The sequence below is a fragment of the Oncorhynchus nerka genome, linkage group LG23, assembly GCF_034236695.1.
Source record: "Oncorhynchus nerka isolate Pitt River linkage group LG23, Oner_Uvic_2.0, whole genome shotgun sequence".
NCBI lineage: Eukaryota > Metazoa > Chordata > Actinopteri > Salmoniformes > Salmonidae > Oncorhynchus > Oncorhynchus nerka.
This window is the reverse complement of record NC_088418.1, coordinates 1,546,520-1,574,454: the sequence shown is the minus strand read 5'-3', so window position 1 is coordinate 1,574,454 and position 27,935 is coordinate 1,546,520. Positions and strand designations below refer to the sequence as shown.

Below are 27,935 nucleotides of genomic sequence, written 5' to 3'. Positions count from 1 at the left end.
CCTTCAACATCTCTCCCTGTCCCAGTCTGTTGTCCCCACATCCTTCAACATCTCTCCCTGTCCCAGTCTGTTGTCCCCACATCCTTCAACATCTCTCCCTGTCCCAGTCTGTTGTCCCCACATCCTTCAACATCTCTCCCTGTCCCAGTCTGTTGTCCCCACATCCTTCAACATCTCTCCCTGTCCCAGTCTACTGTCCCCACATCCTTCAACATCTCTCCCTGTCCCAGTCTGTTGTCCCCACATCCTTCAACATCTCTCCCTGTCCCAGTCTGTTGTCCCCACATCCTTCAACATCTCTCCCTGTCCCAGTCTGTTGTCCCCACATCCTTCAACATCTCTCCCTGTCCCAGTCTACTGTCCCCACATCCTTCAACATCTCTCCCTGTCCCAGTCTGTTGTCCCCACATCCTTTAACATCTCTCCTTATCCCAGTCTACTGTCCCCACATACTTCAAGATGGCCACCATTATTCTTGTACCCAATAAAGGGAAGGTAACTGAGCTATATTAATGTCCCCTTCAGTCATCATGAAGTTTGAGAGGCTAGTTAAGGACCACATCGCCTTTACCTTACTCAACAACCTAGACCAAACGCCTTAAAGCCTCTCAGAGTAGGAGTGCTGGTCTAGGATCAGGTCTTAAAGCCTCTCAGAGTAGGAGTGCTGGTCTAGGATCAGGTCTTAAAGCCTCTCAGAGTAGGAGTGCTGGTCTAGGATCAGGTCTTAAAGCCTCTCTGAGTAGGAATGCTGGTCTAGGATCAGGTCTTAAAGCCTCTCAGTGTAGGGGTACTAGTCTAGGATCAGGTCTTAAAGCCTCTCAGTGTAGGGGTACTGGTCTAGGATCAGGTCTTCCCTGGCCAGATCAGCACTCCTATATTCTGAAGCTCAATTCAATCCGTATTTTGGGAATTCAGCATTACAGCCTGATTGAAATGTAAAGGCAGTGTTCCCAGCGTCAGCGGTGACTGAATTCATGTTAAACACTGCAATTGTGAGGTTGTGAATAGAGGAAGCCCTTAGTTTATACAGGATCCAGACTGAATAGAGGAAGCCCTTAGTTTATACAGGATCCAGACTGAATAGAGGAAGCCCTTAGTTTACACAGGATCCAGACTGAATAGAGGAAGCCCTTAGTTTACACAGGATCCAGACTGAATAGAGGAAGCCCTTAGTTTACACAGGATCCAGACTGAATAGAGGAAGCCCTTAGTTTATACAGGATCCAGACTGAATAGAGGAAGCCCTTAGTTTATACAGGATCCAGACTGAATAGAGGAAGCCCTTAGTTTATACAGGATCCAGACTGAATAGAGGAAGCCCTTAGTTTACACAGGATCCAGACTGAATAGAGGAAGCCCTTAGTTTACACAGGATCCAGACTGAATAGAGGAAGCCCTTAGTTTACACAGGATCCAGACTGAATAGAGGAAGCCCTTAGTTTATACAGGATACTCTAACATTACATCCTGTCTGTGTGGTGTCTCAGGCAGACCTGCAGTCAACCCTGGGAGACTAACATTACATCCTGTCTGTGTGGTGTCTCAGGCAGACCTGCAGTCGACCCTGGGAGACTCTAACATTACATCCTGTCTGTGTGGTGTCTCAGGCAGACCTGCAGTCGACCCTGGGAGACTCTAACATTACATCCTGTCTGTGTGGTGTCTCAGGCAGACCTGCAGTCGACCCTGGGAGACTAACATTACATCCTGTCTGTGTCCTGTCTCAGGCAGACCTGCGGTCGACCCTGGGAGACTAACATTACATCCTGTCTGTGTCCTGTCTCAGGCAGACCTGCGGTCGACCCTGGGAGACTAACATTACATCCTGTCTGTGTGCTGTCTCAGGCAGACCTGCGGTCGACCCTGGGAGACTCTAACATTACATCCTGTCTGTGTGGTGTCTCAGGCAGACCTGCGGTCGACCCTGGGAGACTAACATTACATCCTGTCTGTGTGGTGTCTCAGGCAGACCTGCGGTCGACCCTGGGAGACTAACATTACATCCTGTCTGTGTGGTGTCTCAGGCAGACCTGCAGTCGACCCTGGGAGACTAACATTACATCCTGTCTGTGTGGTGTCTCAGGCAGACCTGCGGTCGACCCTGGGAGACTAACATTACATCCTGTCTGTGTCCTGTCTCAGGCAGACCTGCGGTCGACCCTGGGAGACTAACATTACATCCTGTCTGTGTCCTGTCTCAGGCAGACCTGCGGTCGACCCTGGGAGACTAACATTACATCCTGTCTGTGTGGTGTCTCAGGCAGACCTGCAGTCGACCCTGGGAGACTAACATTACATCCTGTCTGTGTGGTGTCTCAGGCAGACCTGCAGTCGACCCTGGGAGACTAACATTACATCCTGTCTGTGTGGTGTCTCAGGCAGACCTGCAGTCGACCCTGGGAGACTCTAACATTACATCCTGTCTGTGTGGTGTCTCAGGCAGATCTGCAGTCGACCCTGGGAGACTAACATTACATCCTGTCTGTGTGGTGTCTCAGGCAGACCTGCGGTCGACCCTGGGAGACTAACATTACATCCTGTCTGTGTGCTGTCTCAGGCAGACCTGCGGTCGACCCTGGGAGACTAACATTACATCCTGTCTGTGTGCTGTCTCAGGCAGACCTGCGGTCGACCCTGGGAGACTAACATTACATCCTGTCTGTGTGCTGTCTCAGGCAGACCTGCGGTCGACCCTGGGAGACTAACATTACATCCTGTCTGTGTCCTGTCTCAGGCAGACCTGCGGTCGACCCTGGGAGACTAACATTACATCCTTTCTGTGTGCTGTCTCAGGCAGACCTGCAGTCGACCCTGGGAGACTAACATTACATCCTGTCTGTGTGCTGTCTCAGGCAGACCTGCGGTCGACCCTGGGAGACTAACATTACATCCTGTCTGTGTGCTGTCTCAGGCAGACCTCTAACATTACATCCTGTCTGTGTGCTGTCTCAGGCAGACCTGCGGTCGACCCTGGGAGACTAACATTACATCCTGTCTGTGTGCTGTCTCAGGCAGACCTGCGGTCGACCCTGGGAGACTAACATTACATCCTGTCTGTGTCCTGTCTCAGGCAGACCTGCGGTCGACCCTGGGAGACTAACATTACATCCTTTCTGTGTGCTGTCTCAGGCAGACCTGCAGTCGACCCTGGGAGACTAACATTACATCCTGTCTGTGTGGTGTCTCAGGCAGACCTGCAGTCGACCCTGGGAGACTAACATTACATCCTGTCTGTGTGCTGTCTCAGGCAGACCTGCAGTCGACCCTGGGAGACTAACATTACATCCTGTCTGTGTGCTGTCTCAGGCAGACCTGCAGTCGACCCTGGGAGACTAACATTACATCCTGTCTGTGTCCTGTCTCAGGCAGACCTGCGGTCGACCCTGGGAGACTAACATTACATCCTGTCTGTGTGCTGTCTCAGGCAGACCTGCGGTCGACCCTGGGAGACTAACATTACATCCTGTCTGTGTGCTGTCTCAGGCAGACCTGCGGTCGACCCTGGGAGACTAACATTACATCCTGTCTGTGTGCTGTCTCAGGCAGACCTGCGGTCGACCCTGGGAGACTAACATTACATCCTGTCTGTGTGCTGTCTCAGGCAGACCTGCAGTCGACCCTGGGAGACTAACATTACATCCTGTCTGTGTGCTGTCTCAGGCAGACCTGCAGTCGACCCTGGGAGACTAACATTACATCCTGTCTGTGTGCTGTCTCAGGCAGACCTGCGGTCGACCCTGGGAGACTAACATTACATCCTGTCTGTGTCCTGTCTCAGGCAGACCTGCGGTCGACCCTGGGAGACTAACATTACATCCTGTCTGTGTGCTGTCTCAGGCAGACCTGCGGTCGACCCTGGGAGACTAACATTACATCCTGTCTGTGTGCTGTCTCAGGCAGACCTGCGGTCGACCCTGGGAGACTAACATTACATCCTGTCTGTGTGCTGTCTCAGGCAGACCTGCGGTCGACCCTGGGAGACTAACATTACATCCTGTCTGTGTGCTGTCTCAGGCAGACCTGCGGTCGACCCTGGGAGACTAACATTACATCCTGTCTGTGTGCTGTCTCAGGCAGACCTGCAGTCGACCCTGGGAGACTAACATTACATCCTGTCTGTGTGCTGTCTCAGGCAGACCTGCAGTCGACCCTGGGAGACTAACATTACATCCTGTCTGTGTGGTGTCTCAGGCAGACCTGCAGTCGACCCTGGGAGACTAACATTACATCCTGTCTGTGTGCTGTCTCAGGCAGACCTGCAGTCGACCCTGGGAGACTAACATTACATCCTGTCTGTGTGCTGTCTCAGGCAGACCTGCAGTCGACCCTGGGAGACTAACATTACATCCTGTCTGTGTGCTGTCTCAGGCAGACCTGCAGTCGACCCTGGGAGACTAACATTACATCCTGTCTGTGTGCTGTCTCAGGCAGACCTGCGGTCGACCCTGGGAGACTAACATTACATCCTGTCTGTGTGCTGTCTCAGGCAGACCTGCGGTCGACCCTGGGAGACTAACATTACATCCTGTCTGTGTGCTGTCTCAGGCAGACCTGCAGTCGACCCTGGGAGACTAACATTACATCCTGTCTGTGTGCTGTCTCAGGCAGACCTGCAGTCGACCCTGGGAGACTAACATTACATCCTGTCTGTGTGCTGTCTCAGGCAGACCTGCAGTCGACCCTGGGAGACTAACATTACATCCTGTCTGTGTGCTGTCTCAGGCAGACCTGCGGTCGACCCTGGGAGACTAACATTACATCCTGTCTGTGTCCTGTCTCACGCAGACCTGCGGTCGACCCTGGGAGACTAACATTACATCCTGTCTGTGTGCTGTCTCAGGCAGACCTGCAGTCGACCCTGGGAGACTAACATTACATCCTGTCTGTGTGGTGTCTCAGGCAGACCTGCAGTCGACCCTGGGAGACTAACATTACATCCTGTCTGTGTGCTGTCTCAGGCAGACCTGCAGTCGACCCTGGGAGACTAACATTACATCCTGTCTGTGTGCTGTCTCAGGCAGACCTGCAGTCGACCCTGGGAGACTAACATTACATCCTGTCTGTGTCCTGTCTCAGGCAGACCTGCGGTCGACCCTGGGAGACTAACATTACATCCTGTCTGTGTGCTGTCTCAGGCAGACCTGCGGTCGACCCTGGGAGACTAACATTACATCCTGTCTGTGTGCTGTCTCAGGCAGACCTGCGGTCGACCCTGGGAGACTAACATTACATCCTGTCTGTGTGCTGTCTCAGGCAGACCTGCGGTCGACCCTGGGAGACTAACATTACATCCTGTCTGTGTGCTGTCTCAGGCAGACCTGCGGTCGACCCTGGGAGACTAACATTACATCCTGTCTGTGTGCTGTCTCAGGCAGACCTGCAGTCGACCCTGGGAGACTAACATTACATCCTGTCTGTGTGCTGTCTCAGGCAGACCTGCGGTCGACCCTGGGAGACTAACATTACATCCTGTCTGTGTCCTGTCTCAGGCAGACCTGCGGTCGACCCTGGGAGACTAACATTACATCCTGTCTGTGTGCTGTCTCAGGCAGACCTGCGGTCGACCCTGGGAGACTAACATTACATCCTGTCTGTGTGCTGTCTCAGGCAGACCTGCGGTCGACCCTGGGAGACTAACATTACATCCTGTCTGTGTGCTGTCTCAGGCAGACCTGCGGTCGACCCTGGGAGACTAACATTACATCCTGTCTGTGTGCTGTCTCAGGCAGACCTGCGGTCGACCCTGGGAGACTAACATTACATCCTTTCTGTGTGCTGTCTCAGGCAGACCTGCGGTCGACCCTGGGAGACTAACATTACATCCTGTCTGTGTGCTGTCTCAGGCAGACCTGCAGTCGACCCTGGGAGACTAACATTACATCCTGTCTGTGTGCTGTCTCAGGCAGACCTGCAGTCGACCCTGGGAGACTAACATTACATCCTGTCTGTGTGGTGTCTCAGGCAGACCTGCAGTCGACCCTGGGATACTAACATTACATCCTGTCTGTGTGCTGTCTCAGGCAGACCTGCAGTCGACCCTGGGAGACTAACATTACATCCTGTCTGTGTGCTGTCTCAGGCAGACCTGCAGTCGACCCTGGGAGACTAACATTACATCCTGTCTGTGTGCTGTCTCAGGCAGACCTGCAGTCGACCCTGGGAGACTAACATTACATCCTGTCTGTGTGCTGTCTCAGGCAGACCTGCGGTCGACCCTGGGAGACTAACATTACATCCTGTCTGTGTGCTGTCTCAGGCAGACCTGCGGCCGACCCTGGGAGACTAACATTACATCCTGTCTGTGTGCTGTCTCAGGCAGACCTGCAGTCGACCCTGGGAGACTAACATTACATCCTGTCTGTGTGCTGTCTCAGGCAGACCTGCAGTCGACCCTGGGAGACTAACATTACATCCTGTCTGTGTGCTGTCTCAGGCAGACCTGCAGTCGACCCTGGGAGACTAACATTACATCCTGTCTGTGTGCTGTCTCAGGCAGACCTGCAGTCGACCCTGGGAGACTAACATTACATCCTGTCTGTGTGCTGTCTCAGGCAGACCTGCAGTCGACCCTGGGAGACTAACATTACATCCTGTCTGTGTGCTGTCTCAGGCAGACCTGCAGTCGACCCTGGGAGACTAACATTACATCCTGTCTGTGTGGTGTCTCAGGCAGACCTGCAGTCGACCCTGGGATACTAACATTACATCCTGTCTGTGTGCTGTCTCAGGCAGACCTGCAGTCGACCCTGGGAGACTAACATTACATCCTGTCTGTGTGCTGTCTCAGGCAGACCTGCAGTCGACCCTGGGAGACTAACATTACATCCTGTCTGTGTGCTGTCTCAGGCAGACCTGCAGTCGACCCTGGGAGACTAACATTACATCCTGTCTGTGTGCTGTCTCAGGCAGACCTGCAGTCGACCCTGGGAGACTAACATTACATCCTGTCTGTGTGCTGTCTCAGGCAGACCTGCAGTCGACCCTGGGAGACTAACATTACATCCTGTCTGTGTGCTGTCTCAGGCAGACCTGCAGTCGACCCTGGGAGACTAACATTACATCCTGTCTGTGTGCTGTCTCAGGCAGACCTGCAGTCGACCCTGGGAGACTAACATTACATCCTGTCTGTGTGCTGTCTCAGGCAGACCTGCAGTCGACCCTGGGAGACTAACATTACATGCTGTCTCAGGCAGACCTGCAGTCGACCTTGGGAGACTAACATTACATCCTGTCTGTGTGCTGTCTCAGGCAGACCTGCAGTCGACCCTGGGAGACGCGGGGTACATTGTGTTTGGGGTGATTCTGTTTGTCTGGGAGCTGCTGCCAACCTCTCTGGTTGTCTACTTCTTCAGGGTCCGACAGCCTCACCAGGACAAGGTGAGGAGTGTGTGTGTGCGTGTGTGTGTGCGTGTGTGTGCGCGTGTGTGTCGATGACATGGATGTTGATTAGGCAGATCCCCGTTGGGTTAAATGTGGAAGACACGTATGGTTTCAACTGAGTAGGTTTCCCCTTTCCCAATACACTTTACTGTTCATTGGTTAAAACGTGTTCTGTCTTTCCCAATACACACACAGACACACACACACACACACACACACACACAGAGAGAGAGGACCAGGATAAGCAGCAGTGTAAGGCCCCTGGATGGACAGCAATTTTCTTGATCTCCTTGTAACTGCTTTGCTCAAGGGCACAATGGCAGGAGAGGGTTTACTGTGAACTGTTCTATACAGGGATGGGGTCAAGTACAGCTGAATGCCAGTCAGGAAGCACACTGAAACTCTCATTCCAATGTTCTTCAATGCTTTTCAATAAGGGAAATGTGGAATTGGAATACTTGACCCCTAACCCTGGTACTATCCACTGAGCCTAAAGGCTGGTTTCCTGGACACAGATAGGTTTACTTGACCCCTAACCCTGGTACTATCCACTGAGCCTAAAGGCTGGTTTCCTGGACACAGATAGGTTTACTTGACCCCTAACCCTGGTACTATCCACTGAGCCTAAAGGCTGGTTTCCTGGACACAGATAGGTTTACTGACCCTAACCCTGGTACTATCCACTGAGCCTAAAGGCTGGTTTCCTGGACAGATAGGTTTACTTGACCCCTAACCCTGGTAATCCACTGAGCCTAAAGGCTGGTTTCCTGGACACAGATAGGTTTACTTGACCCCTAACCCTGGTACTATCCACTGAGCCTAAAGGCTGGTTTCCTGGACACAGATAGGTTTACTTGACCCCTAACCCTGGTACTATCCACTGAGCCTAAAGGCTGGTTTCCTGGACACAGATAGGTTTACTTGACCCCTAACCCTGGTACTATCCACTGAGCCTAAAGGCTGGTTTCCTGGACACAGATAGGTTTACTTGACCCCTAACCCTGGTACTATCCACTGAGCCTAAAGGCTGGTTTCCTGGACACAGATAGGTTTACTTGTGACCCCTAACCCTGGTACTATTTCCACTGAGCCTAAAGGCTGGTTTCCTGGACAGATAGGTTTACTTGACCCTAACCTGGTACTATCCACTGAGCCTAAAGGCTGGTTTCCTGGACACAGATAGGTTTACTTGACCCCTAACCCTGGTACTATCCACTGAGCCTAAAGGCTGGTTTCCTGGACACAGATAGGTTTACTTGACCCCTAACCCTGGTACTATCCACTGAGCCTAAAGGCTGGTTTCCTGGACACAGATAGGTTTACTTGACCCCTAACCCTGGTACTATCCACTGGCCTAAAGGCTGGTTTCCTGGACACAGATAGGTTTAGACCCCTAACCCTGGTACTATCCACTGAGCCTAAAGGCTGGTTTCCTGGACACAGATAGGTTTACTTGACCCCTAACCCTGGTACTATCCACTGAGCCTAAAGGCTGGTTTCCTGGACACAGATAGGTTTACTTGACCCCTAACCCTGGTACTATCCACTGAGCCTAAAGGCTGGTTTCCTGGACACAGATAGGTTTACTTGACCCCTAACCCTGGTACTATCCACTGAGCCTAAAGGCTGGTTTCCTGGACACAGATTCATCCTATTTAGAGTAAAATGCATGTTCAATGGATATTCTTCATTTAGTTCAGTCTAATACTAGGTGTGATTTCAGTCTAATACTAGGTGTGATTTGTGTCTAATACTAGGTGTGATTTTAGTCTAATACTAGCTGTGATTTCAGTCTAATACTAGGTGTGATTTCAGTCTAATACTAGGTGTGATTTCAGTCTAATACTAGGTGTGATTTCAGTCTAATACTAGGTGTGATTTCAGTCTAATACTAGGTGTGATTTCAGTCTAATACTAGGTGTGATTTCAGTCTAATACTAGGTGTGATTTGTGTCTAATACTAGGTGTGATTTCAGTCTAATACTAGGTGTGATTTGTGTCTAATACTAGGTGTGATTTCAGTCTAATACTAGGTGTGATTTCAGTCTAATACTAGGTGTGATTTCAGTCTAATACTAGGTGTGATTTCAGTCTAATACTAGGTGTGATTTCAGTCTAATACTAGGTGTGATTTCAGTCTAATACTAGGTGATTTCAGATCTTACTAGTGTGATTTGTAATACTAGGTGTGATTTCAGTCTAATACTAGGTGTGATTTCAGTCTAATACTAGGTGTGATTTCAGTCTAATACTAGGTGTGATTTCAGTCTAATACTAGGTGTGATTTCAGTCTAATACTAGGTGTGATTTCAGTCTAATAATACTAGGTGTGATTTGTGTCTAATACTAGGTGTGATTTCAGTCTAATACTAGGTGTGATTTCAGTCTAATACTAGGTGTGATTTCAGTCTAATACTAGGTGTGATTTCAGTCTAATACTAGGTGTGATTTCAGTCTAATACTAGGTGTGATTTCAGTCTAATACTAGGTGTGATTTCAGATTTGTGATTTGTGTCTAATACTAGGTGTGATTTCAGTCTAATACTAGGTGTGATTTCAGTCTAATACTAGGTGTGATTTCAATACTAGGTGTGATTTCTAATACTAGGTGTGATTTCAGTCTAATACTAGGTGTGATTTCAATACTAGTCTAATACTAGGTGTGATTTGTGTCTAATACTAGGTGTGATTTGTGTCTAATACTAGGTGTGATTTTTAGTCTAATACTAGGTGTGATTTCAGTCTAATACTAGGTGTGATTTCAGTCTAATACTAGGTGTGATTTCAGTCTAATACTAGGTGTGATTTCAGTCTAATACTAGGTGTGATTTGTAGGTCTGATTTCAGTCTAATACTAGGTGTGATTTCAGTCTAATACTAGGTGTGATTTCAGTCTAATACTAGGTGTGATTTGTGTCTAATACTAGGTGTGATTTCAGTCTAATACTAGGTGTGATTTCAGTCTAATTTCAGTCTAATACTAGGTGTGATTTGTGTCTAATACTAGGTGTGATTTTAATCTAATACTAGGTGTGATTTCAGTGTGTGATTTCTCTAATACTAGGTGTGATTTCAGTCTAATACTAGGTGTGATTTCAGTCTAATACTAGGTGTGATTTCAGTCTAATACTAGGTGTGATTTGTGTCTAATACTAGGTGTGATTTCAGTCTAATACTAGGTGTGATTTCAGGTGTCTAATACTAGGTGTGATTTCAGTCTAATACTAGGTGTGATTTCAGTCTAATACTAGGTGTGATTTCAGTCTAATACTAGGTGTGATTTCAGTCTAATACTAGGTGTGATTTCAGTCTAATACTAGGTGTGATTTCAGTCTAATACTAGGTGTGATTTCAGTCTAATACTAGGTGTGATTTCAGTCTAATACTATTTGGTGTGATTTCAGTCTAATACTAGGTGTGATTTTAGTCTAATACTAGGTGTGATTTCAGTCTAATACTAGGTGTGATTTCAGTCTAATACTAGGTGTGATTTCAGTCTAATACTAGGTGTGATTTCAGTCTAATACTAGGTGTGATTTCAGTCTAATACTAGGTGTGATTTCAGTCTAATACTAGGTGTGATTTCAGTCTAATACTAGGTGTGATTTCAGTCTAATACTAGGTGTGATTTCAGTCTAATACTAGGTGTGATTTCAGTCTAATACTAGGTGTGATTTGTGTCTAATACTAGGTGTGATTTCAGTCTAATACTAGGTGTGATTTCAGTCTAATACTAGGTGTGATTTCTAATACTAGGTGTGATTTGTGTCTATACTAGGTGTGATTTCAGTCTAATACTAGGTGTGATTTCAGTCTAATACTAGGTGTGATTTTAGTCTAATACTAGGTGTGATTTCAGTCTAATACTAGGTGTGATTTCAGTCTAATACTAGGTGTGATTTGTGTCTAATACTAGTGTGATTTCAGTCTAATACTAGGTGTGATTTCAGTCTAATACTAGGTGTGATTTGTGTCTAATTTCAGTCTACTAGGTGTGATTTCAGTCTAATACTAGGTGTGATTTGTGTCTAATACTAGGTGTGATTTCAGTCTAATACTAGGTGTGATTTGTGTCTAATACTAGGTGTGATTTCAGTCTAATACTAGGTGTGATTTCAGTCTAATACTAGGTGTGATTTCAGTCTAATACTAGGTGTGATTTCAGTCTAATACTAGGTGTGATTTCAGTCTAATACTAGGTGTGATTTCAGTCTAATACTAGGTGTGATTTCAGTCTAATACTAGGTGTGATTTCAGTCTAATACTAGGATTTGTCTAATACTAGGTGTGCAGTCTAATACTAGGTGTGATTTGTGTCTAATACTAGGTGTGATTTGTGTCTAATACTAGGTGTGATTTCAGTCTAATACTAGGTGTGATTTCAGTCTAATACTAGGTGTGATTTGTGTCTAATACTAGGTGTGATTTCAGTCTAATACTAGGTGTGATTTCAGTCTAATACTAGGTGTGATTTCAGTCTAATACTAGGTGTGATTTCAGTCTAATACTAGGTGTGATTTCAGTCTAATACTAGGTGTGATTTCAGTCTAATACTAGGTGTGATTTCAGTCTAATACTAGGTGTGATTTCAGTCTAATACTAGGTGTGATTTCTCTAATACTAGGTGTGATTTCAGTCTAATACTAGGTGTGATTTCAGTCTAATACTAGGTGTGATTTCAGTCTAATACTAGGTGTGATTTCAGTCTAATACTAGGTGTGATTTCAGTCTAATACTAGGTGTGATTTCAGTCTAATACTAGGTGTGATTTCAGTCTAATACTAGGTGTGATTTCAGTCTAATACTAGGTGTGATTTGTGTTTAATACTAGATTTGTGTGATTTGTGATTTCAGTCTAATACTAGGTGTGATTTCAGTCTAATACTAGGTGTGATTTCAGTCTAATACTAGGTGATTTCATTTCAGTCTAATACTAGATTTGTGATTTGATTTTAGTCTAATACTAGGTGTGATTTCAGTCTAATACTAGGTGTGATTTCAGTCTAATACTAGGTGTGATTTCAGTCTAATACTATGTGATTTCAGTCTAATACTAGGTGTGATTTCAGTCTAATACTAGGTGTGATTTCAGTCTAATACTAGGTGTGATTTTAGTCTAATACTAGGTGTGATTTCAGTCTAATACTAGGTGTGATTTCAGTCTAATACTAGGTGTGATTTTAGTCTAATACTAGGTGTGATTTCAGTCTAATACTAGGTGTGATTTCAGTCTAATACTAGGTGTGATTTCAGTCTAATACTAGGTGTGATTTCAGTCTAATACTAGGTGTGATTTCAGTCTAATACTAGGTGTGATTTGTGTCTAATACTAGGTGTGATTTCAGTCTAATACTAGGTGTGATTTCAGTCTAATACTAGGTGTGATTTCAGTCTAATACTAGGTGTGATTTCAGTCTAATACTAGGTGTGATTTGTGTCTAATACTAGGTGTGATTTCAGTCTAATACTAGGTGTGATTTCAGTCTAATACTAGGTGTGATTTCAGTCTAATACTAGGTGTGATTTCAGTCTAATACTAGGTGTGATTTCAGTCTAATACTAGGTGTGATTTCAGTCTAATACTAGGTGTGATTTCAGTCTAATACTAGGTGTGATTTCAGTCTAATACTAGGTGTGATTTCAGTCTAATACTAGGTGTGATTTCAGTCTAATACTAGGTGTGATTTCAGTCTAATACTAGGTGTGATTTCAGTCTAATACTAGGTGTGATTTGTGTCTAATACTAGGTGTGATTTCAGTCTAATACTAGGTGTGATTTGTGTCTAATACTAGGTGTGATTTTAGTCTAATACTAGGTGTGATTTCAGTCTAATACTAGGTGTGATTTCAGTCTAATACTAGGTGTGATTTCAGTCTAATACTAGGTGTGATTTCTAATACTAGGTGTGATTTCAGTCTAATACTAGGTGTGATTTCAGTCTAATACTAGGTGTGATTTCAGTCTAATACTAGGTGTGATTTCAGTCTAATACTAGGTGTGATTTGTGTCTAATACTAGGTGTGATTTCAGTCTAATACTAGGTGTGATTTCAGTCTAATACTAGGTGTGATTTCAGTCTAATACTAGGTGTGATTTCAGTCTAATACTAGGTGTGATTTCAGTCTAATACTAGTGTGATTTCAGTCTAATACTAGGTGTGATTTCAGTCTAATACTAGGTGTGATTTCAGTCTAATACTAGGTGTGATTTCAGTCTAATACTAGGTGTGATTTGTGTCTAATACTAGGTGTGATTTCAGTCTAATACTAGGTGTGATTTCAGTCTAATACTAGGTGTGATTTCAGTCTAATTTGTGTCTAATACTAGGTGTGATTTCAGTCTAATACTAGGTGTGATTTCAGTCTAATACTAGGTGTGATTTCAGTCTAATACTAGGTGATTTTAGATTTTCAGTCTAATACTAGGTGTGATTTGTGTCTAATACTAGGTTTGATTTAGGTGTGATTTTAGTCTAATACTAGGTGTGATTTCAGTCTAATACTAGGTGTGATTTCAGTCTAATATTTCAGTCTAGGTGATTTTAGTGATTTCAGTCTAATACTAGGTGTGATTTCAGTCTAATACTAGGTGTGATTTCAGTCTAATACTAGGTGTGATTTCAGTCTAATACTAGGTGTGATTTGTCTAATACTAGGTGTGATTTCAGTCTAATACTAGGTGTGATTTCAGTCTAATACTAGGTGTGATTTGTGTCTAACTAGGTATTTCAGTCTAATACTAGGTGTGATTTCAGTCTAATACTAGGTGTGATTTCAGTCTAATACTAGGTGTGATTTCAGTCTAATACTAGGTGTGATTTCAGTCTAATACTAGGTGTGATTTCAGTCTACTAGGTGTGATTTCAGTCTAATACTAGGTGTGATTTCAGTCTAATACTAGGTGTGATTTCAGTCTAATACTAGGTGTGATTTCAGTCTAATACTAGGTGTGATTTCAGTCTAATACTAGGTGTGATTTCAGTCTAATACTAGGTGTGATTTCAGTCTAATACTAGGTGTGATTTCAGTCTAATACTAGGTGTGATTTCAGTCTAATACTAGGTGTGATTTCAGTCTAATACTAGGTGTGATTTGTGTCTAATACTAGGTGTGATTTCAGTCTAATACTAGGTGTGATTTCAGTCTAATACTAGGTGTGATTTCAGTCTAATACTAGGTGTGATTTCAGTCTAATACTAGGTGTGATTTCAGTCTAATACTAGGTGTGATTTCAGTCTAATACTAGGTGTGATTTGTGTCTAATACTAGGTGTGATTTCAGTCTAATACTAGGTGTGATTTCAGTCTAATACTAGGTGTGATTTCAGTCTAATACTAGGTGTGATTTCAGTCTAATACTAGGTGTGATTTCAGTCTAATACTAGGTGTGATTTCAGTCTAATACTAGGTGTGATTTCAGTCTAATACTAGGTGTGATTTCAGTCTAATACTAGGTGTGATTTCAGTCTAATACTAGGTGTGATTTGTGTCTAATACTAGGTGTGATTTCAGTCTAATACTAGGTGTGATTTCAGTCTAATACTAGGTGTGATTTCTAATACTAGGTGTGATTTCAGTCTAATACTAGGTGTGATTTCAGTCTAATACTAGGTGTGATTTCAGTCTAATACTAGGTGTGATTTCTAATACTAGGTGTGATTTCAGTCTAATACTAGGTGTGATTTCAGTCTAATACTAGGTGTGATTTCAGTCTAATACTAGGTGTGATTTCAGTCTAATACTAGGTGTGATTTCAGTCTAATACTAGGTGTGATTTCAGTCTAATACTAGGTGTGATTTCAGTCTAATACTAGGTGTGATTTTGAGTCTAATACTAGGTGTGATTTCAGTCTAACTAGGTGTGATTTCAGTCTAATACTAGTGTGATTTCAGTCTAGGTGTGATTTCAGTCTAATACTAGGTGTGATTTCAGTCTAATACTAGGTGTGATTTCAGTCTAATACTAGGTGTGATTTCAGTCTAATACTAGGTGTGATTTCAGTCTAATACTAGGTGTGATTTGTGTCTAATACTAGGTGTGATTTCAGTCTAATACTAGGTGTGATTTGTGTTTAATACTAGGTGTGATTTTAGTCTAATACTAGGTGTGATTTCAGTCTAGTCTAATACTAGGTGTGATTTTGTGAGTCTAATACTAGGTGTGATTTCAGTCTAATACTAGGTGTGATTTCAGTCTAATACTAGGTGTGATTTCAGTCTAATACTAGGTGTGATTTCAGTCTAATACTAGGTGTGATTTCAGTCTAATACTAGGTGTGATTTCAGTCTAATACTAGGTGTGATTTCAGTCTAATACTAGGTGTGATTTCAGTCTAATACTAGGTGTGATTTGTTCTAATACTAGTCTAATACTAGGTGTGATTTCAGTCTAATACTAGGTGTGATTTCAGTCTAATACTAGGTGTGATTTCAGTCTAATACTAGGTGTGATTTCAGTCTAATACTAGGTGTGATTTCAGTCTAATACTAGGTGTGATTTCAGTCTAATACTAGGTGTGATTTCAGTCTAATACTAGGTGTGATTTCAGTCTAATACTAGGTGTGATTTCAGTCTAATACTAGGTGTGATTTCAGTCTAATACTAGGTGTGATTTCAGTCTAATACTAGGTGTGATTTCAGTCTAATACTAGGTGTGATTTGTGTCTAATACTAGGTGTGATTTCAGTCTAATACTAGGTGTGATTTGTGTCTAATACTAGGTGTGATTTCAGTCTAATACTAGGTGTGATTTCAGTCTAATACTAGGTGTGATTTTAGTCTAATACTAGGTGTGATTTCAGTCTAATACTAGGTGTGATTTCAGTCTAATACTAGGTGTGATTTCAGTCTAATGTGATTTGTGTCTAATACTAGGTGTGATTTCAGTCTAATACTAGGTGTGATTTGTGTCTAATACTAGGTGTGATTTCAGTCTAATACTAGGTGTGATTTGTGTCTAATACTAGGTGTGATTTCAGTCTAATACTAGGTGTGATTTTAGTCTAATACTAGGTGTGATTTCAGTCTAATACTAGGTATGATTTGTGATTTCAGTCTAATACTAGGTGTGATTTGTGTCTAATACTAGGTGTGATTTCAGTCTAATACTAGGTGTGATTTCAGTCTAATACTAGGTGTGATTTCAGTCTAATACTAGGTGTGATTTCAGTCTAATACTAGGTGTGATTTCAGTCTAATACTAGGTGTGATTTCAGTCTAATACTAGGTGTGATTTGTGTCTAATACTAGGTGTGATTTCAGTCTAATACTAGGTGTGATTTCAGTCTAATACTAGGTTTTAGATTTGTGATTTCAGTCTAATAATGTGATTTGTGTCTAATACTAGGTGTGATTTTAGTCTAATACTAGGTGTGATTTCAGTCTAATACTAGGTGTGATTTCAGTCTAATACTAGGTGTGATTTCAGTTAATACTAGGTGTGATTTGTGTCTAATACTAGGTGTGATTTCAGTCTAATACTAGGTGTGATTTCAGTCTAATACTAGGTGTGATTTCAGTCTAATACTAGGTGTGATTTCAGTCTAATACTAGGTGTGATTTCATCTTACTAGTGTGATTTCAGTCTAATACTAGGTGTGATTTCAGTCTAATACTAGGTGTGATTTCAGTCTAATACTAGGTGTGATTTGTGTCTAATACTAGGTGTGATTTCAGTCTAATACTAGGTGTGATTTCAGTCTAATACTAGGTGTGATTTCTCTAATACTAGGTGTGATTTCAGAATACTAGGTGTGATTTCAGTCTAATACTAGGTGTGATTTGTGTCTAATACTAGGTGTGATTTCAGTCTAATACTAGGTGTGATTTGTGTCTAATACTAGGTGTGATTTTAGTCTAATACTAGGTGTGATTTCAGTCTAATACTAGGTGTGATTTCAGTCTAATACTAGGTGTGATTTCAGTCTAATACTAGGTGTGATTTCAGTCTAATACTAGGTGTGATTTCTCTAATACTAGGTGTGATTTCAGTCTAATACTAGGTGTGATTTCAGTCTAATACTAGGTGTGATTTCAGTCTAATACTAGGTGTGATTTCAGTCTAATACTAGGTGTGATTTCAGTCTAATACTAGGTGTGATTTCAGTCTAATACTAGGTGTGATTTCAGTCTAATACTAGGTTAGGTGTGATTTCAGTCTAATACTAGGTGTGATTTCAGTCTAATACTAGGTGTGATTTGTGTCTAATACTAGGTGTGATTTCAGTCTAATACTAGGTGTGATTTCAGTCTAATACTAGGTGTGATTTCAATACTAGGTGTGATTTCAGTCTATACTAGGTGTGATTTCAGTCTAATACTAGGTGTGATTTCAGTCTGATTTTAGTCTAATACTAGGTGTGATTTCAGTCAGTGTGATTTCAGTCTAATACTAGGTGTGATTTCAGTCTAATACTAGGTGTGATTTCAGTCTAATACTAGGTGTGATTTCAGTCTAATACTAGGTGTGATTTCAGTCTAATACTAGGTGTGATTTCAGTCTAATACTAGGTGTGATTTCAGTCTAATACTAGGTGTGATTTCAGTCTAATACTAGGTGTGATTTGTGTCTAATACTAGGTGTGATTTCAGTCTAATACTAGGTGTGATTTTAGTCTAATACTAGGTGTGATTTCAGTCTAATACTAGGTGTGATTTCAGTCTAATACTAGGTGTGATTTCAGTCTAATACTAGGTGTGATTTCAGTCTAATACTAGGTGTGATTTCAGTCTAATACTAGGTGTGATTTCAGTCTAATACTAGGTGTGATTTCAGTCTAATACTAGGTGTGATTTCAGTCTAATACTAGGTGTGATTTCAATACTAGGTGTGATTTCTCTAATACTAGGTGTGATTTCAGTCTAATACTAGGTGTGATTTGTGTCTAATACTAGGTGTGATTTCAGTCTAATACTAGGTGTGATTTGTGTCTAATACTAGGTGTGATTTTAGTCTAATACTAGGTGTGATTTCAGTCTAATACTAGGTGATTTGTGTCTAATTTGTGATTTCAGTCTAATACTAGGTGTGATTTGTGTCTAATACTAGGTGTGATTTCAGTCTAATACTAGGTGTGATTTCAGTCTAATACTAGGTGTGATTTCAGTCTAATACTAGGTGTGATTTCAGTTACTAGGTGTGATTTTAGTCTAATACTAGGTGTGATTTCAGTCTAATACTAGGTGTGATTTCAGTCTAATACTAGGTGTGATTTTGTCTATTTGTGATTTCAGTCTAATACTAGGTGTGATTTCAGTCTAATACTAGGTGTGATTTCAGTCTAATAGGTGTGATTTCAGTCTAATACTAGGTGTGATTTCAGTCTAATACTAGGTGTGATTTCATCTAATACTAGGTGTGATTTGTCTAATACTAGGTGTGATTTACTAGGTGTGATTTCAGTCTAATACTAGGTGTGATTTCAGTCTAATACTAGGTGTGATTTCAGTCTAATACTAGGTGTGATTTGTGTCTAATACTAGGTGTGATTTCAGTCTAATACTAGGTGTGATTTCAGTCTAATACTAGGTGTGATTTTAGTCTAATACTAGGTGTGATTTCAGTCTAATACTAGGTGTGATTTCAGTCTAATACTAGGTGTGATTTCAGTCTAATACTAGGTGTGATTTGTGTCTAATACTAGGTGTGATTTCAGTCTAATACTAGGTGTGATTTCAGTCTAATACTAGGTGTGATTTGTGTCTAATACTAGGTGTGATTTCAGTCTAATACTAGGTGTGATTTCAGTCTAATACTAGATTTCAGTCTAATACTAGGTGTGATTTCAGTCTAATACTAGGTGTGATTTCAGTCTAATACTAGGTGTGATTTCAGTCTAATACTAGGTGTGATTTCAGTCTAATACTAGGTGTGATTTCAGTCTAATACTAGGTGTGATTTGTGTCTAATACTAGGTGTGATTTCAGTCTAATACTAGGTGTGATTTCAGTCTAATACTAGGTGTGATTTCAGTCTAATACTAGGTGTGATTTGTGTCTAATACTAGGTGTGATTTCAGTCTAATACTAGGTGTGATTTCAGTCTAATACTAGGTGTGATTTCAGTCTAATACTAGGTGTGATTTCAGTCTAATACTAGGTGTGATTTGTGTCTAATACTAGGTGTGATTTCAGTCTAATACTAGGTGTGATTTTAGTCTAATACTAGGTGTGATTTCAGTCTAATACTAGGTGTGATTTCAGTCTAATACTAGGTGTGATTTCAGTCTAATACTAGGTGTGATTTCAGTCTAATACTAGGTGTGATTTCAGTCTAATACTAGGTGTGATTTCAGTCTAATACTAGGTGTGATTTCAGTCTAATACTAGGTGTGATTTCAGTCTAATACTAGGTGTGATTTCAGTCTAATACTAGGTGTGATTTCAGTCTAATACTAGGTGTGATTTGTGTCTAATACTAGGTGTGATTTGTGTCTAATACTAGGTGTGATTTCAGTCTAATACTAGGTGTGATTTCAGTCTAATACTAGGTGTGATTTCAGTCTAATACTAGGTGTGATTTCAGTCTAATACTAGGTGTGATTTCAGTCTAATACTAGGTGTGATTTCAGTCTAATACTAGGTGTGATTTGTGTCTAATACTAGGTGTGATTTCAGTCTAATACTAGGTGTGATTTGTGTCTAATACTAGGTGTGATTTGTGTCTAATACTAGGTGTGATTTCAGTCTAATACTAGGTGTGATTTCAGTCTAATACTAGGTGTGATTTCAGTCTAATACTAGGTGTGATTTCAGTCTAATACTAGGTGTGATTTCAGTCTAATACTAGGTGTGATTTGTGTCTAATACTAGGTGTGATTTCTAGTCTAATACTAGGTGTGATTTCAGTCTAATACTAGGTTTTGATTTCAGTCTAATACTAGGTGTGATTTGATTTGGTGTGATTTGTGTCTAATACTAGGTGTGATTTCAGTCTAATACTAGGTGTGATTTCAGTCTAATACTAGGTGTGATTTCAGTCTAATACTAGGTGTGATTTCTAGTCTAATACTAGGTGTGATTTCAGTCTACTAGGTGTGATTTGTGTTTAATACTAGGTGTGATTTCTAATACTAGTCTAATACTAGGTGTGATTTCAGTCTAATACTAGGTGTGATTTCAGTCTAATACTAGGTGTGATTTGTGTCTAATACTAGGTGTGATTTCAGTCTAATACTAGGTGTGATTTCAGTCTAATACTAGGTGTGATTTCAGTCTAATACTAGGTGTGATTTCAGTCTAATACTAGGTGTGATTTCAGTCTAATTTGTGTCTAGGTGTGATTTCAGTCTAATACTAGGTGTGATTTTAGTCTAATACTAGGTGTGATTTCAGTCTAATACTAGGTGTGATTTCAATACTAGTCTAATACTAGGTGTGATTTCAGTCTAATACTAGGTGTGATTTCAGTCTAATACTAGGTGTGATTTCAGTCTAATACTAGGTGTGATTTCAGTCTAATACTAGGTGTGATTTCAGTCTAATACTAGGTGTGATTTCAGTCTAATACTAGGTGTGATTTCAGTCTAATACTAGGTGTGATTTCAGTCTAATACTAGGTGTGGTGTGATTTAATACTAGGTGTGATTTCAGTCTAATACTAGGTGTGATTTCAGTCTAATACTAGGTGTGATTTCAGTCTAATACTAGGTGTGATTTGTGTCTAATACTAGGTGTGATTTTAGTCTAATACTAGGTGTGATTTCAGTCTAATACTAGGTGTGATTTCAGTCTAATACTAGGTGTGATTTCAGTCTAATACTAGGTGTGATTTCAGTCTAATACTAGGTGTGATTTCAGTCTAATACTAGGTGTGATTTCAGTCTAATACTAGGTGTGATTTCAGTCTAATACTAGGTGTGATTTTAGTCTAATACTAGGTGTGATTTCAGTCTAATACTAGGTGTGATTTCAGTCTAATACTAGGTGTGATTTCAGTCTAATACTAGGTGTGATTTCAGTCTAATACTAGGTGTGATTTCAGTCTAATACTAGGTGTGATTTCAGTCTAGTGATTTGTGTCTAATACTAGGTGTGATTTCAGTCTAATACTAGGTGTGATTTGTGTCTAATACTAGGTGTGATTTCAGTCTAATACTAGGTGTGATTTCAGTCTAATACTAGGTGTTTCATTTACTAGGTGTGATTTGTCTAATACTAGGTGATTTTAGTCTAATTTAGGTGTGATTTCAGTCTAATACTAGGTGTGATTTCAGTCTAATACTAGGTGTGATTTCAGTCTAATACTAGGTGTGATTTCAGTCTAATACTAGGTGTGATTTCAGTCTAATACTAGGTGTGATTTCAGTCTAATACTAGGTGTGATTTCAGTCTAATACTAGGTGTGATTTGTGTCTAATACTAGGTGTGATTTCAGTCTAATACTAGGTGTGATTTCAGTCTAATACTAGGTGTGATTTCAGTCTAATACTAGGTGTGATTTCAGTCTAATACTAGGTGTGATTTCAGTTTCAGTCTAATACTAGGTGTGATTTCAGTCTAATACTAGGTGTGATTTCAGTCTAATACTAGGTGTGATTTGTGTCTAATACTAGGTGTGATTTGGTGTGATTTCAGTCTAATACTAGGTGTGATTTCAGTCTAATACTAGGTGTGATTTTAGTCTAATACTAGGTGTGATTTCAGTCTAATACTAGGTGATTTTTCAGTCTAATACTAGGTGTGATTTCAGTCTAATACTAGGTGTGATTTCAGTCTAATACTAGGTGTGATTTCAGTCTAATACTAGGTGTGATTTCAGTCTAATACTAGGTGTGATTTGTGTCTAATACTAGGTGTGATTTCAGTCTAATACTAGGTGTGATTTCAGTCTAATACTAGGTGTGATTTCAGTCTAATACTAGGTGTGATTTCAGTCTAATACTAGGTGTGATTTCAGTCTAATACTAGGTGTGATTTCAGTCTAATACTAGGTGTGATTTCAGTCTAATACTAGGTGTGATTTCAGTCTAATACTAGGTGTGATTTTGTCTAATACTAGGTGTGATTTCTCTAATACTAGGTGTGATTTCAGTCTAATACTAGGTGTGATTTCAGTCTCTAATACTAGGTGTGATTTCAGTCTAATACTAGGTGTGATTTCAGTCTAATACTAGGTGTGATTTCAGTCTAATACTAGGTGTGATTTCAGTCTAATACTAGGTGTGATTTCAGTCTAATACTAGGTGTGATTTCAGTCTAATACTAGGTGTGATTTCAGTCTAATACTAATACTAGTGTGATTTCAGTCTAATACTAGGTGTGATTTCAGTCTAATACTAGGTGTGATTTGTCTAATACTAGGTGTGATTTCAGTCTAATACTAGGTGTGATTTCAGTCTAATACTAGGTGTGATTTGTGTCTAATACTAGGTGTGATTTCAGTCTAATACTAGGTGTGATTTCAGTCTAATACTCTAATAGGTGTGATTTCAGTCTAATACTAGGTGTGATTTCAGTCTAATACTAGGTGTGATTTCAGTCTAATACTAGGTGTGATTTCAGTCTAATACTAGGTGTGATTTCAGTCTAATACTAGGTGTGATTTCAGTCTAATACTAGGTGTGATTTCAGTCTAATACTAGGTGTGATTTCAGTCTAATACTAGGTGTGATTTGTGTCTAATACTAGGTGTGATTTCAGTCTAATACTAGGTGTGATTTCAGTCTAATACTAGGTGTGATTTCAGTCTAATATTTCATTTTAGTCTAATACTAGGTGTGATTTCAGTCTAATACTAGGTGTGATTTGATCTAATACTAGGTGTGATTTCAGTCAATACTAGGTGTGATTTCAGTCTAATACTAGGTGTGATTTCAGTCTAATACTAGGTGTGATTTCAGTCTAATACTAGGTGTGATTTCAGTCTAATACTAGGTGTGATTTCAGTCTAATACTAGGTGTGATTTCAGTCTAATACTAGGTGTGATTTGTGTCTAATACTAGGTGTGATTTCAGTCTAATACTAGGTGTGATTTGTGTCTAATACTAGGTGTGATTTCAGTCTAATACTAGGTGTGATTTCAGTCTAATACTAGGTGTGATTTGTGTCTAATACTAGGTGTGATTTCAGTCTAATACTAGGTGTGATTTCAGTCTAATACTAGGTGTGATTTGTGTCTAATACTAGGTGTGATTTCAGTCTAATACTAGGTGTGATTTCAGTCTAATACTAGGTGTGATTTCAGTCTAATACTAGGTGTGATTTCAGTCTAATACTAGGTGTGATTTCAGTCTAATACTAGGTGTGATTTCAGTCTAATACTAGGTGTGATTTCAGTCTAATACTAGGTGTGATTTCAGTCTAATACTAGGTGTGATTTGTGTCTAATACTAGGTGTGATTTTAGTCTAATACTAGGTGTGATTTCAGTCTAATACTAGGTGTGATTTCAGTCTAATACTAGGTGTGATTTCAGTCTAATACTAGGTGTGATTTCAGTCTAATACTAGGTGTGATTTCAGTCTAATACTAGGTGTGATTTCAGTCTAATACTAGGTGTGATTTCAGTCTAATACTAGGTGTGATTTCAGTCTAATACTAGGTGTGATTTGTGTCTAATTTCACTAATACTAGGTGTGATTTCAGTCTAATACTAGGTGTGATTTTTGTCTAATACTAGGTGTGATTTCAGTCTAATACTAGGTGTGATTTCAGTCTAATACTAGGTGTGATTTCAGTCTAATACTAGGTGTGATTTCAGTCTAATACTAGGTGTGATTTCAGTCTAATACTAGGTGTGATTTCAGTCTAATACTAGGTGTGATTTGTGATTTCAGTCTAATACTAGGTGTGATTTTAGTCTAATACTAGGTGTGATTTCAGTCTAATACTAGGTGTGATTTCAGTCTAATACTAGGTGTGATTTGTGTTTAATACTAGGTGTGATTTTAGTCTAATACTAGGTGTGATTTCAGTCTAATACTAGGTGTGATTTCAGTCTAATACTAGGTGTGATTTCAGTCTAATACTAGGTGTGATTTGTGTCTAATACTAGGTGTGATTTGTGTCTAATACTAGGTGTGATTTCAGTCTAATACTAGGTGTGATTTGTGTCTAATACTAGGTGTGATTTCAGTCTAATACTAGGTGTGATTTGTGTCTAATACTAGGTGTGATTTCAGTCTAATACTAGGTGTGATTTCAGTCTAATACTAGGTGTGATTTCAGTCTAATACTAGGTGTGATTTCAGTCTAATACTAGGTGTGATTTCAGTCTAATACTAGGTGTGATTTCAGTCTAATACTAGGTGTGATTTCTAATACTAGGTGTGATTTCAGTAATACTAGGTGTGATTTCAGTCTAATACTAGGTGTGATTTCAGTCTAATACTAGGTGTGATTTCTAGGTGTGATTTCAGTCTAATACTAGGTGTGATTTCAGTCTAATACTAGGTGTGATTTCAATACTAGGTGTGATTTCAAATACTAGGTGTGATTTCAGTCTAATACTAGGTGTGATTTCAGTCTAATACTAGGTGTGATTTCAGTCTAATACTAGGTGTGATTTCAGTCTAATACTAGTCTAATACTAGGTGTGATTTCAGTCTAATACTAGGTGTGATTTCAGTCTAATACTAGGTGTGATTTCAGTCTAATACTAGGTGTGATTTGTGTCTAATACTAGGTGTGATTTCAGTCTAATACTAGGTGTGATTTCAGTCTAATACTAGGTGTGATTTCAGTCTAATACTAGGTGTGATTTCTAATACTAGGTGTGATTTCAGTCTAATACTAGGTGTGATTTCAGTCTAATACTAGGTGTGATTTCAGTCTAATACTAGGTGTGATTTGTGTCTAATACTAGGTGTGATTTCAGTCTAATACTAGGTGTGATTTCAGTCTAATACTAGGTGTGATTTCAGTCTAATACTAGGTGTGATTTCAGTCTAATACTAGGTGTGATTTCAGTCTAATACTAGGTGTGATTTCAGTCTAATACTAGGTGTGATTTTATTTCAGTCTAATACTAGGTGTGATTTTAGTCTAATACTAGGTGTGATTTCAGTCTAATACTAGGTGTGATTTCAGTCTAATACTAGGTGTGATTTGTGTCTAATACTAGGTGTGATTTTAGTCTAATACTAGGTGTGATTTCAGTCTAATACTAGGTGTGATTTCAGTCTAATACTAGGTGTGATTTCAGTCTAATACTAGGTGTGATTTCAGTCTAATACTAGGTGTGATTTGTGTCTAATACTAGTCTCTAATACTAGGTGTGATTTGTGTCTAATACTAGGTGTGATTTCAGTCTAATACTAGGTGTGATTTCAGTCTAATACTAGGTGTGATTTCAGTCTAATACTAGGTGTGATTTCAGTCTAATACTAGGTGTGATTTCAGTCTAATACTAGGTGTGATTTCAGTCTAATACTAGGTGTGATTTCAGTCTAATACTAGGTGTGATTTCAGTCTAATACTAGGTGTGATTTCAGTCTAATACTAGGTGTGATTTCAGTCTAATACTAGGTGTGATTTCAGTCTAATACTAGGTGTGATTTCAGTCTAATACTAGGTGTGATTTCAGTCTAATACTAGGTGTGATTTCAGTCTAATACTAGGTGTGATTTCAGTCTAATACTAGGTGTGATTTCAGTCTAATACTAGGTGTGATTTCAGTCTAATACTAGGTGTGATTTCAGTCTAATACTAGGTGTGATTTCAGTCTAATACTAGGTGTGATTTCAGTCTAATACTAGGTGTGATTTCAGTCTAATACTAGGTGTGATTTCAGTCTAATACTAGGTGTGATTTCAGTCTAATACTAGGTGTGATTTCAGTCTAATACTAGGTGTGATTTCAGTCTAATACTAGGTGTGATTTCAGTCTAATACTAGGTGTGATTTCAGTCTAATACTAGGTGTGATTTGTGTCTAATACTAGGTGTGATTTCAGTCTAATACTAGGTGTGATTTCAGTCTAATACTAGGTGATTTCAGTCTAATACTAGGTGTGATTTCAGTCTAATACTAGGTGTGATTTCAGTCTAATACTAGGTGTGATTTCAGTCTAATACTAGGTGTGATTTCAGTCTAATACTAGGTGTGATTTCAGTCTAATACTAGGTGTGATTTCAGTCTAATACTAGGTGTGATTTCAGTCTAATACTAGGTGTGATTTCAGTCTAATACTAGGTGTGATTTCAGTCTAATACTAGGTGTGATTTCAGTCTAATACTAGGTGTGATTTCAGTCTAATACTAGGTGATTTGTGTCTAATACTAGGTGTGATTTCTCTAATACTAGGTGTGATTTCAGTCTAATACTAGGTGTGATTTGTGTCTAATACTAGGTGTGATTTCAGTCTAATACTAGGTGTGATTTCAGTCTAATACTAGGTGTGATTTGTCTAATACTAGGTGTGATTTGTGTCTAATACTAGGTGTGATTTCAGTCTAATACTAGGTGTGATTTCAGTCTAATACTAGGTGTGATTTCAGTCTAATACTAGGTGTGATTTCAGTCTAATACTAGGTGTGATTTCAGTCTAATACTAGGTGTGATTTCAGTCTAATACTAGGTGTGATTTCAGTCTAATACTAGGTGTGATTTCAGTCTAATACTAGGTTTCAGTGATTTCAGTCTAATACTAGGTGTGATTTCAGTCTAATACTAGGTGTGATTTCAGTCTAATACTAGGTGTGATTTCAGTCTAATACTAGGTGTGATTTCAGTCTAATACTAGGTGTGATTTCAGTCTAATACTAGGTGTGATTTCAGTCTAATACTAGGTGTGATTTCAGTCTAATACTAGGTGTGATTTCAGTCTAATACTAGGTGTGATTTCAGTCTAATACTAGGTGTGATTTCAGTCTAATACTAGGTGTGATTTCAGTCTAATACTAGGTGTGATTTCAGTCTAATACTAGGTGTGATTTCTAGGTGTGATTTCAGTCTAATACTAGGTGTGATTTCAGTCTAATACTAGGTGTGATTTCAGTCTAATACTAGGTGTGATTTCAGTCTAATACTAGGTGTGATTTCAGTCTAATACTAGGTGTGATTTCAGTCTAATACTAGGTGTGATTTGTGTCTAATACTAGGTGTGATTTCAGTCTAATACTAGGTGTGATTTCAGTCTAATACTAGGTGTGATTTCAGTCTAATACTAGGTGTGATTTGTGTCTAATACTAGGTGTGATTTCAGTCTAATACTAGGTGTGATTTCAGTCTAATACTAGGTGTGATTTCAGTCTAATACTAGGTGTGATTTCAGTCTAATACTAGGTGTGATTTCAGTCTAATACTAGTGTGATTTCTAATACTAGGTGTGATTTCAGTCTAATACTAGGTGTGATTTGTTTCTAGGTGTGATTTCAGTCTAATACTAGGTGTGATTTCAGTCTAATACTAGGTGTGATTTCTCTAATACTAGGTGTGATTTCAGTCTAATACTAGGTGTGATTTCAGTCTAATACTAGGTGTGATTTCAGTCTAATACTAGGTGTGATTTCAGTCTAATACTAGGTGTGATTTCAGTCTAATACTAGGTGTGATTTCAGTCTAATACTAGGTGTGATTTCAGTCTAATACTAGGTGTGATTTCAGTCTAATACTAGG

General features: G+C 40.2%; 1 protein-coding gene across 3 annotated transcripts in view; it reads left to right on the top strand.

The window, feature by feature from the left end:
- The window catches only part of gpr137ba (G protein-coupled receptor 137Ba), a 114,198-nt gene that overhangs the window by 75,007 nt on the left and 11,256 nt on the right, over positions 1 to 27,935 (top strand). For all 3 annotated transcript variants that reach the window (XM_065007771.1, XM_065007772.1, XM_065007773.1), the window contains one exon: positions 7,249 to 7,377. In XM_065007771.1, coding sequence (XP_064863843.1) covers positions 7,249 to 7,377 — 129 coding nt within the window. The remainder of the gene's footprint in view (positions 1 to 7,248; positions 7,378 to 27,935) is intronic.